Here is a 12,653-nt window from a genome sequence, read left to right as displayed (position 1 = left end):
TATTAATTTAATTTTATATTTTATACATTCATCTAATATTTAATAAAGATTTTTTTTCTCAAAAAAAGTTTCCCACTAAGAAACAAATATGCGAAGAGAATACAAAAAAAAGAAAAAAATTAAAAGAATTCAAAATCAATAAAAGTTTGAAATAAGTAGCACTTTTTTTAAATATATGTTCCACATTAATTAAACTCTTTTCTATAAAACATAAGATTATGACCTCTACAAATGAATCTTGTAAAAAAACCCTAATCTCTCATATTTATAATACAATTTGTTCAATGAAATTGCGTATTTAGCTCTAAAGATATTACTTTATAGTACGAGTATAAAAGTAAAAAAATAAAAAATATATATATGTTGGGCGGGTCAGGTACCAACGAATTTTTAATTGTGTGATCCTAACCCGCCTCGCATTTTAATGGGTATCCGACGCCCTTTTGACCTAATCAAATAATACAGATTAGGTGTCCTAATTTTCAAATTGAATCGGATTGGATATGTTGGGTTTTCGGGTTTGCAGATAATTTTATCTACCCCTAGTCTGCAACAGATTTGGGCCTGATTTGTAACTTCAAAGCCCAAAAAGTTGTTTTTGTTTGATTGGGTAATCTAAGTATACGCTTTTGTCCAGTAAATAGATTACAACAATTTTTAATTCAAGCCCAAACTTGGACCAAATTAGGGTAGCATTTTACCTAGATTCTTATTCATTTACACAACAATTACAAACATAACATCCCTCAATTAAGAAAATTTCAAACGCCAATATCATTGCCAGAAAAAAAAATAAAAAAGGCCTGAATCCCAAGTAGCCCAAAAAATTAAAGGACTTTAAGCACCCAGGCTATTGAAGCTTAACAAACAAAAAGAATCAGATCTCAAACTATCCAAGAAAAAGATTCCTGTTACCATTGGATTTTATATATATATATACACACACACACACGCCTCTTATTTCTTCTTTTCTATTTTTTAGGAGAAAAAAAGATGCCATTTCAAATAAATTCATGTGGACCATCAATTGTACCGTCCCTCGAAATTGTAGAGAGTCCCTTCCCTTATGCAAGCTTGGTCTATACATGACTCAGAAATTGAATGTGAAATAGTTGATTCAATTATATGCTTGATGCTATGTTGACATAATTGAGTTTTGTGGTGTATTCCTGCACAAACATGGTTCCATCAATTTAGGTCTTGTTCTTGGTTGTTTTAGATTTTACAAAATTCCATTATAAAAATTGATTATAGAGAATAATCAGAATCAGCAAAAGCTACTCTTTGGATAAATATAGATTTTAACTTTTTTAAATGATTAAAAAAATTTATAGTAAAAATACAAAAGTAATCAAGAACATTACAAAAACTGAATATGCAAAATCAAAATCTATAATCAATGGAGAACAAGCCCTTAATGTGGCTGTTATGCACAATCACCAAACCCACCAAAGACTTGATGCGAAAATGCCAAATGTTACCTTCAACAATTTGTAACATTCTCATACTTTTTCCCTAGGAAGAAAATCAAAGAAGATGAATTGACCAAAAAAAAAAAAAGAGGCTACTTATGTACAAAGTTGTCATCTTTCATAAATCATACTTAGGAGTAAGAGTCCATGGTGTGATGTGGGCATATTCATCATTTTCTGTCATCATGAATATAATCAGAACTCTTAACTACTCTATGCAACCAAACGCACAACTGCACATGGCTTAAAAGCTACACATAAATGTGTATAGAAATATAAATGCATGATTATTATCATAAGCATTATTTTCTGATGGGGTCTTCAGCATGCCCTTTTTGAGACACATTTATATTATAGCTTGGCCCTTTTTTTTTGGTTGAAGACAAGAGTTAGGTACTCAATCAACCAATTATCTGCCTGAATTACTAGCAATTTTCATCATGCAGCTAGCCTCAATATTTCCTATCATTATCTTTATCACTTAAGTATTGTGATTGACTTGCTTGAGTAATGATGGCCACTACGATATGCAAATATTCCCTCCATCTCACTTTGATAGTCCTGTTTTCCTTTTTTGTCTGTCCAAATTGTAGCCCACTTCCCAATTGAAGAATGTAGTTATTTTTTAATTTTTCTAAAATACCCTTATTTAACATAAGTTGTTATTACTGTAAACTACCTTTTTTAATATAGATTGTTAGTATTAAATATAACCTACTCCATTTAATGCATTTAGATTTTTTAAAACATATTGATATATGAAAAGCCAACTTTATTTAATGTAAGGGTATTTTAGAAAAGTAGCAATCTAAATTTGTTTTTCCAATAAAGTTAACTACTTATTCTTAAACTGTATGAAAAAAAAACTAGAACTATCAAAATGGAATAGAGGGAGTATGTTTTAACTCTAACTGTCACACATTCAAAAAAAAATAAAAAAAAGAAAAAAAAATCAGAAATCTTGCGTAATGCTAATAGTATGACAGAATAACTGCAAAGTAAAAATAATAATTTAAGCGAGTAATATCAAATTTATAGAGTACTTCTTTTATGTCATCTAGATGTGTTAACAAGTAGTTAATGGTAGATGTAAAATTCGTAATTGTGGGTACATTAAACTATGTTGACGTACATAAAGGAAAAAAAAATTTTTTTGGTTAAACCTTGCAGAAAAAGGTTGTTTTGTCGGTCGACAATAGAAACTAGAGCAGAATTACACCGTTATAATTAGCAATTAATGGGGAAATATCAATTCTTCAATAGGAAATCTATTCCAACAAAATAAAAATTACTCATTTTTGTTATGGAAACAGTTTTGGTATTTGAATTTGTGGGTAATTTCCCCCTTCCAGTCTAGGAACTTGTATGGTGTAGATATAAGCTTGGAATCTTGATCTGCTGGCCTACTCATCAAACAAAATATACTTCCTCCTGATCACCGGCCACTCAAATTGGTTCTTCCCAACGGAACTTTTCTTTAATTTTTTTTGGTCATTTGTCTTGTTGTAAAGCAGAGCTTGTGAGCTACTTTTTTGTCATAACTACATTCTAGTTGTTCTACTAGTGAACTTTCTGTTAGGGGGGAAATTGTACTTAAAAGTTCTAGAAAATGAAAGGAGTAAAAAAGGAGGAAAAAAGAAAAAAAAAGAGGTCTGTCTAATTAATTTGTCCATGATATCTTCTACTTCAGCCAAATGTTAGCAAATATTAGAAATTCTTTATCTAGCAATGTCAGATTTACTAGGCCGTATTAAAAATCTGTAAGAAAATCATCCATAGTTTACTACAACAAATGGTAACAATAGTTTTATATGTTCTTGCACATTGTATTTTTCTTTGACTTGAGTGGGAAGGCTTTTCCCAAGAATTCTTTGACTTGAGTAGGGAATTGGTGCCACTGGCCATTTGGTCCAGTGGTCATCACCTTAAATGGTGATGCTGGAGGTCAGGGGTTTAAACCCCGCCTCCCACAAAAAAATTTTGCCACAATATGTGGCTGGTCTTAGTTGATCATTCCCCTTACCCCTTCTCTTAGATTAGACTAGAGTAGGTTATAGAACACCTATCGTTGCGCAAAAAAAAAAAAAAAAGAGTAGAGAATTGGTACATAAAAGCAAACAATATAATATTAGCCTCATGAAGGTCAAAGTATCGGATTTGTGTTGTTTATGGTGGAAGTTGTGCTAAGAAAATAAAAAAAAATTTTGATGAATTTAAAAAGAGAGAAAAGATAAACAAGAAAGAAGAACTATTTTTTTTTTTTTTCATTTTCTTAAAGAGTTTTGTATCATTGATACAAGATAGAGTGATTTCTATTTATAGGGGAGTACAAAAAGAGTTCAAATCATTTTTTGAAAGTCGTGACAGATTTAACACTTCAAAAATTATGATAGGTTTATCATCTCAAAAATCGTGATAACTTTATCACGTCGGACATAGTGAATAGTGATAGATTTATTATCATTTAAGGTATTAGATAAATATGATAGATATTATAGTTGTTTAATTATTTCATAGGACAGTGCATAGTCTTTATGCACTTTGATTTGCCAGCAGAAAAATAGACGGCAGAAGTGCCAAATTCCTTGAGCAATCATCTCCAGTTTGACACTGAAAGTATTTTACCAAAACTTCACATGTAAAGACCAATTGATAGAAAGGAAGAACCGGATTCTTCATAGAAAAGATGTGGTCAAAACTTAACCGATATTTACCTTTGGTTATTAGCCAATTACAAATTTAAAGTGCATAAGTTTACATGGCTTTCCGATTAGGTTCTTGAAATAATTTATTCCCCCCATTAAGGGACTCGCTACCACCTGAGCCATCCCTTTTCGCCCAACCTACCCACTTAGAACTCGTTTTATATGAGTAATCTTACACTATTTTTCTTGTGCACGTCACATTCAAGTACAGATAATGATTAAATGACAGTTTTCTTCATTCTAACCGGTACAAATTTAGTGGAAGGAGCTCAATATAATGACTTCAAGAAAACTAGATGACCTAATTAGGCCTCTTCTTTTACTTGCTTTCCTTTTATGAAGGCCAATAAGCATGCTGCAACTATTTTTAGGTCTACTTCGTATACACTCGCATATTAGAAGTTTGCTGAAGCTTCTATGGACATTTAATTAAGCCAATCCAAATTAACTTAAGGGCTTAATACAAAAATGGCTATTCAAAGTTTAAGGGACCCCCACAGGGACCAGATCTTGCAGACTGCCCATTCTCCGGTATTGATTCATTATGGGCACCTAGATCCGCAAAAGAAAACTAGAATTACTACTTTTTCTCAGATGTTATGATTACCAAAGACTCTAAAAAGTTCCAACTACTGCTGATAATGAATCAAAAAATGCTTAAACTAATGATAGGCTGCGATGCAAATAAAGGCAGCACCTACGCTTAGTAATTTGATACAATTTCTCGGTTGAAAAGGTGCTATCATCTTCTTCTTTTTTTTTTTTTGGGTCAGACTCAATCTAAAAATTCTTTTCTCTGGGCCAAACATGAAACCTTTGTTGTCAACTATATGTAAATTTTAATTCTTTTTCAAAACAATTTTTTCTTTTCCTTGATATAGTCTCTTGAGTTATGACTGATCAAGTAGCATCCCATTAAACAACTTATATGAGCATAAATTATGAGTTTATTATTCAATAATAAACATGATCAATGGCAAGGACAAGTAACTTGCTGCTAACTACAAAGTATTAACCCAAGTTTAGTTGGCTCATTATTAGTTATATTTATCATATTATTGCTTTGGGCATTCATACGCTTAAACATTAAGTTCAATTACTTACCAAATTTTGAAGCAGACCAATATATTTTGCTTTTATTTTTTTCCTGTCACAGTTGTCCAATCCTTGTGCGTTATGAGGCAAACCTTCTTAAATTAAGACTGCTGTTTTTTCCATGAATCCTAATAAGGCCCCTGGAAGGGATGGCATGACCCCTCTATTCTTTCAAACTTATTGGGATATCATTAGAAAAGATATAGTAGAAGCAGTTCAAGCTTTTTTTCATTCAAGCTACATGCTAAAGTCCATTAACCACACTCTGGTCTCCTTAATTCCCAAAATCCCAGTCCCTACTAGCTTAATGCACTTTAGACCCATAAGTTTATGCTCGGTTCTTTACAAAATCATTTCCAAAATCTTAGTGAACAGACTCAAACCTGTGCTTGATAAGTGCATTAGCAAAAATCAGTCTGCTTTTGTTGCGGGTAGACAAATCCTGGATAATGTCATTTTAGCTCATGAATTTCTTCATCATCTGAAAAATAAAAGAAACGGGCAAATGGGATGTATGGCTATTAAACTCGATATGTCTAAAGCCTATGACAGAGTGGAGTGGGATTACTTGAAGTTAATGATGGAAAAAATGGGCTTTTGTGACACTTGGATTAAGTGGATAATGAACTGTATAACTACTGTGTCCTACTCTTTCAGTGTAAATGGAGAAGCAAGAGAACTTGTAAAGCCAGAGAGAGGATTAAGACAAGGCGATCCACTTTCACCATACCTTTTCCTAATATGCTCAGAAGGCTTCTCCAGCCTACTCAGAAAAGCAGAGATTAGCAAAAAGATGGAAGGAATGAAGATCAGCCGGAAGGGTCCTACACTAACCCATCTCTTTTTTGCAGATGATTCGTTGATACTGAGCAAAGCTGAGCCAAAAGAAGCAAAAGAATTGAAGGCAATTTTAAACAAATATGAAGCAACATCAGGTCAACTAATCAATTTAGAGAAATCCTCAGTCTTCTTCAGCAAGAACGTTGAGCAGAGAGTGAAGGAAGCAATAGGGGAAGAACTGCGAGGAATCAGAGCTGTACATCAAGGGAAGTACCTGGGGCTGCCAATGATAATTACACGATCAAAAGAGCAGATGTTTGGCTTTGTAAGGGACAACATAAGGAAAAAGATGGAGCATTGGAAGACAAGGCTACTCAGTCAAGCAGGCAAGGAAACTCTATTGAAGGCAATAACTATGGCTATGCCAACGTACGCCATGTCCTGCTACAAGTTTCCCCAAAAGTTATGCAAGGAAATTAATTCACTGATGGCTAAATGCTGGTGGGGACATAAGGAGTAAAAAGATAAACAGCATTGGATTGCTTGGGAGAGATGCACCAGAACCAAGGAAGAAGGAGGAATGGGGTTCAAAGATATCCAACAGTTCAACAAAGCCTTACTTGCAAAACAAGTTTGGAGAGTAATGACCCAACCTAACCTTCTGGTAAGTAAGTTTCTGAAAAGCAAATACTTCAAAGATGGTTCAATGCTTGAGAGCAAAATCCCCAAAAACGCATCTTGGATTTGGCAAAGTCTGATGAGTGCCAGAGAGGTAATTAAAGAAGGGTGCAAAAAAAGGATAGGAAATGGAAGGGGGACCAACATTTGGGAAGACAGTTGGATAAACAACAACAATGGAGGAAGGATCAAAACTCAGAAACCAGTGGAATGTAGCTTGCAAAAGGTCTCACAGCTCATTGTTCAGCATAGATGGAATAGAATGTTAATTTTTAAAGTTTTTAATAGGGAAGATGCAGAACACATCCTCAACATTCCTATAAGCCTAGCAGAAAGAGGTGATTGTCTGGTATGGAAATACTGCAACACAGGTCAATACACTGTAGCATCTGGCTACAGATATTTGCAGCAAGAGAAGAGGAAACGAAGGGAAGAAAGTAACAAAGGAGAAGGATGCAGCTATCAACAAACAGATAGGAAATTATGGAAGACACTTTGGAAGCTACCTATCAAATATAAGCTGAAAATTTTTGTGTGGAAATGCATCAATAATGGTATACCAACAAAGGCTCAAATATTCCATAGGACACAAAGAGGAGAACCGATATGCTGTGGATGTGGAGAGGATGAGGAATCAATTGAGCACATGCTACTACAATGCAAGATAGCAAAAGGAATATGGAAATTTGCATTAGTTAACTGGGACGGGCTAGAAGACCAAACAGGCTGCTTCAAACAATGGTGGACCTCCATGATGATGCATGCAAGAACCAGACAAGATGGTGATGATCACATAGCGCTAACTGTCAGCGTGCTGTGGCAGATTTGGAAATCCAGAAATGCCAGAATTTTCAGCTCAGCACAACAACATCCCCTTAAAGTGAGTGAAAAAGCTGCTAAAGAATGGAAAGAGTACCAGGAAGCAATCCAACAACGACCAAGGAGAAGCACAACAGAAACAAGAAGGCAAGAAGAGAACAATCAAAGTGAGCAAACTGGCTCGGAAGTGGTAACACTAAAGCTGGCGACCCAACACCAGAAGGGAAACAAATCCTTTGGTATAGGCATCACGGCTGCGAATGGCGCAAGCCAAGGAATTGCAGCCTGGTCGCTAAAGGAAAGGCAAGCAGGGAACAAAGTTCAGGACAATGCAGAGGCTGTCAGGCTTTGTATGATCAAAGCAGCAACTAAGGGATGGCAAGACATCAAGATACGAATTGAAGATAGAAAGCTGCTTGATCAAATACGAGCTGGAAATGCCAGAAGCTTGGAGTCAGCCACGATAATAGAGGACATACAGCAGATGACTTCATGGTTTCGAATGTGCTTCTTTGATAGGTTAAATGAGGACATTGATAGCCTATGCTATAGTTTGAGCAAAATTGCTCTTCTAAACTTTTGTGACATGGAGTGGAATTACTCCACCCCAGAGTGCTAAATGCACTAATGTTAAAATAGGAGCCCTTGCTCCAACAGTGTATAGTTTGATTGTGATATAAAATTTCTAACGTTTCGGAAAAAAAAAAAATGAGGCAAACCTTCTTCCTTGGAAAGAAAGCAAAAGAAACCATGGAAAAAAGAAAACTGATTGCCAAAGGCCAATGCAAATAAGCAGTAAAAATAACTTGTATTTTTTTGTGTCTTTTAGAGCAAAAGTGAAAAAAGTATTTAGATGGATCGACACTAGCATAGGAAACATCCAGGACATAAATCTAAAAGCAATTTTCAGAACTCGACGTTTCACACAAAAGCAAAAGCTTGGAAGGAAAGACAATGCCCTAAAGCCCATTGTGATCGAGGGGAACAGCATGGCTATTGCTAGTATTGTTAGTAGTGCTTAAAATTCCATGATCAAGTTCTTTTTTACCTAATGGAAAGGAAGAACTGCCATATAGTTTGTCGATTTCAAACCCTAACGGCATAGGGAGTAAAGGATTTGGTTCAACTTTCAAATTCTGAATCTGGATTTTGTTCAATTTCGACTTCTGAATCTGACAGTCGAGATGAAAAGGGATAGAGTGTAAGATGGCGTGTATTCAAATAGTTGTTATGTTAATGTCTTGCTCGTACCACTTAAGGATTTGAGACACAAGACAGCTAATCGTTTTTGTGTTATGCCTTACTCTTACCGCTAAAGGATGGGTTAAAACAGAAGGCGGCTAAGGCTGAAATGGTTATTATGGCAGGATCTACAAAGAGCAGCAGCAACTCACAGGAGCTAAAGACAAAAGAAACCATCAAAATCTCAGCCTTAGTATTACTTCTTTTAATGAAAGTAAAATGCTTTTCAAAAGAGACGCCAAAAACAAGGACTTTAACTCCTCATTCCACTGTCAAATAGGACTCTTTACACATCGGAACAGCGTATGTGCTTGATAGGATTTCATGCTCATCAGTCAACAAACAACTCATTACAACCAAGAACATAAGAGCACCATTAACTGATATGTTCTTTTTTTTTTTATTTTCCTTCCAAGGAGAGGACTATTTTTTTTTACCGAACATGATATATTTTATTTTACGTTTACTCCGACTTTATACTAGCAAGAGGGGCCCCAAAGGAGTCAAGAGGAAAATTCGGAGAGACTGAACTATCACCGGTTCAGATAGTTACCTACACACTCGTTAGCGAAATCTTTTCAAAAAATCTTGAATTTAAAATGTAAAGTAAAGAATTTGATAGCTTGATCTATATTTAAGAAAAATCTTAAAATTTTCTTGGTAGCCAACTATTCCCTAGTGTTGGCTTCCGAGGAAAACAGTATATGAAATGTTGATAGCTCTCAAGTCATCCCAAAGTGAAAAGCATAGGATTGGCAGATTCAACATAAAACGAATGATGAGTCAAGATTCACCCGAACGCAAGAAGAAAGTGATAGAATCAAGAGTGATGTTGACCATTTTTGCCAGTTATTTTCAGAGTAAATCATTGATTAATTAATACAAGGAAATTAACATTCTTCCCCGCAACTACCTCGCGGATTACCTGCTCAAGAACCTTCCTCCCTTGCATTGTCTATTCGCTAGGTACAAATTGAGGATTTTTTTTACAGTTATTTCTTAGAGTGATCTTAGGAAATGGTTCTTATAATACTTCATTTGATAAATGCATTTATGAGTTTGTATTTCTTTAAAGTAGAGTATCTGGAAAACGCTCATCTAAACATCTAAGTTAGTGTTTGTTTGAAAAAAAAAAAGTGTGGGAAAATAAAAAAAATTAATTATGTTTTCTTTTTGGTTCATTTGCGTGTGTTTGTCTATCAAGAAATCTTTCATGCATTTTGTGTCCTACAAAATTTGTAAAATTTTGAAAAAAAAATTATTGGTTACTCACAGTATTTTCAATAACTGTCACTAACAACGTATTTTCTCTCAAAAATTTTTTGTTGTCAAACATATATATATATATATGTATGTATGTATATACAAGAAAGTGATTTTCTCTTTTCTTTACTTCACTTTCTTTTTCTTCGCTTTCTCACATAACTTTGCTGCTAATCAAAATAGAAACTAATGGGAGAAAAACCAAAGAAAAAAAAAAGGTTTCAAAAACGAATAAATTAAAATCCTCTAAAGACACAAAAACTTGCACTAAAGATTTACCAGAGTAATTACAAAAAAGTTTCCTGAAAACTAATAAGCTTACACAAGTAGCATAAGCCAAGTATACCCATTCTCTCCATAATCATTGAATTTCATTCAGAACATGCAAATGAAATTCCATTATTACATAATTGAGCATCCATTTGGATTCTCATCACTAAAGATTTCAAACGAATCCAACGGCTGTCTTGGGTTTGCGTCGAAATCGGACGGTGGAGCTTGCAGCTCTGGCCCACCAGAATACGAATACACATAAGAATTCGGTTGTGGAGGGGCGTAGAACGACGCCGTGTAGCTACTAGCAGGATTCGCTGTATTGTAGCTAACAGCATACATAGGTGATGGTCCAGCTGGACCATAAAATTGCGGGGCGTATTGATCAAAGCCGCGATGATGTGGATGGCTGTGATGATCTGAAACTGATACGGCTGGTGGGCCATCATCATGATTTCCCGATCTCATTGCTTCCTGTGCTGCACTTGATTGCTCACCTCCTGTTAAATTCCCATTTTGCCCCTTTTTCTTTTTCTTTTTCCCACTACCATCACCATCATTACCTCCACCACTAACATTTTCCACAACTGGACTATTTTTAACACTTTCGCCACCTTTTTTCTCCTCCGGCGGCGGCGGCGGCGGATGTGCTCCACCAGTTCCTCCACTTTCCGGCTTCTTCTCCTCTGTCTTCAACTCCTCCACCGCTTGATCACCGCCACTTTCTGTCTTCTTCGCACCGCCTTCACTACTAGCAGTAACTTTAGCTGCAACACCACCACCATTCTCTTCACCACTTTTAGCCTCGCCGCCGTCATTAGCATCTTTAGCGCCGCCACCTTTGCTGTTTTTGGTGGGTTCTTGAGCTACTGCTTCTACTTTAACCGGAGGCGGCTTGACCTCTTTTACACTAGCGGTCTTGATATTATTAACGCTTCCCTGGCTAGGTTCTTGATTACTGGTTTCTTGTTCGGTCAGTTTTTCTTTTTCTTTAGATTTACTGCTGGTTTTTTTCTCCTTTGGCTCGGCTTTTTCCGGCCATAGCTCCGCATGCTTACCGGACTTTATCAGCTTTCTCAGCAAAGTATTAGCATCCACGTCGCCGGTCACCGTTACCTTGTGTTGCTTGATATCAATATCTATGCCATCCACACCTGAGAGGGGAAACGAAAAACTTTCAAATTTAAGTATCATAAAGAAATGAAACTGGTGGAAAATTTCTCGAACAAAGTTTGCATGAAAACTTGTACTATAATCTAGAGAAGTAAATAAGAGCATTTAAATCAATAAAACACATTCGAGCAACAGTAGATTAATAGCCAGTTGGTGACTACTGAAGCAATAACATTTCTAACCAAATATGAAGAGTTTTTTCTTCTTTTTTTTTAAATTTAGCAAATATGATGAATTAACTTACCTTGAACTCGATTTAGAATTTTCTTCACCTTTTTCTTGCACCCTTCGCAGTGAATGGAAACTTTCAGGATGCATTTCTGCACGACAAATTAAGATGTTACCCAAAATATTAGTTAGTTAAACACTTTTATATATATATGCTTTTATTATTTTCTCCAAAACAAAATATGTTCGTAACCATATACCATACCTTATTGTATTTGGTTGGTTCTTGGGGATCTTGTAAATTTTCTTGAGCTGCCATGACATAACAAAGAAGAAGAAAGAGAGGAGGGGGGGGGGAGGAAGAGAACTACAGGGCAGAAGAAGAATTGGAACTGATTAAGCAAAGAGAAACGAGAAACAGCTCTGTTGGGGCGTGTGGAAACGATGAAGCAGAGATGAATAATGATGAGAAGGGTGCTTTTTAAGGAGTGGCAAAGTGGGCAAGTCCGGTAAGCTAAAGTTTGGGGTTGGAAAAATGTCATGGGGTCGGGTCCCCTCTGCTTTTTTGCCTTTCGAGTTTGTGGGTGCTTGCTTTTCTCGAGTCATGCTTAATTAGGTGAACATTTCTTTTCCTTCAATGTTAATGTATATTTTAATTGGGAGAGAATATGATTTTTGTTGATTTCTGGAATATAATTGAGATTGAGTTTTGAATATCATTTGACTGTTGTGCGACGGGCACGAAGGCATGATATCCGGGCATGACATAAGCCCTGTGTGACGGGTAGATATCTCAGAAGAAATTTGAACCCGAATTGATAGAAGGACATGACACTAAATCTACCGTTTCGGTCAATTCATTGGCTTTGGTATTTCTTGATTTCACATAAGCATTTTTTTTCATCATTTCTCAATCAAGAATCAGGAAACAACTTAAATGCTATTAAAATTGTCTTTGAATTCACTCCCTTTTTCTTTTCTTTCT

At 35.6% G+C, this 12,653-nt stretch overlaps 1 protein-coding gene across 1 annotated transcript; it reads right to left on the bottom strand.

Moving 5' to 3' along the window:
* Positions 1-10,305: 10,305 nt before the first annotated feature.
* LOC113732867 (uncharacterized) lies at positions 10,306-12,210 on the bottom strand. Its single transcript, XM_027258882.2, has 3 exons — positions 11,934-12,210; positions 11,745-11,820; positions 10,306-11,481 (listed from the first exon to the last, which is right to left on the bottom strand). The coding sequence occupies exons 1-3, from the start codon at positions 11,985-11,987 to the stop codon at positions 10,457-10,459; spliced, it is 1,155 nt and encodes a 384-aa protein (XP_027114683.1). The 5' UTR covers positions 11,988-12,210; the 3' UTR covers positions 10,306-10,456.
* Between the last annotated feature and the right edge of the window lie 443 nt (positions 12,211-12,653).

Source organism: Coffea arabica, chromosome 2e (assembly GCF_036785885.1).
Source record: "Coffea arabica cultivar ET-39 chromosome 2e, Coffea Arabica ET-39 HiFi, whole genome shotgun sequence".
Classification (NCBI taxonomy): domain Eukaryota; kingdom Viridiplantae; phylum Streptophyta; class Magnoliopsida; order Gentianales; family Rubiaceae; genus Coffea; species Coffea arabica.
This window is presented reverse-complemented; position numbering and strand designations above follow the sequence as displayed.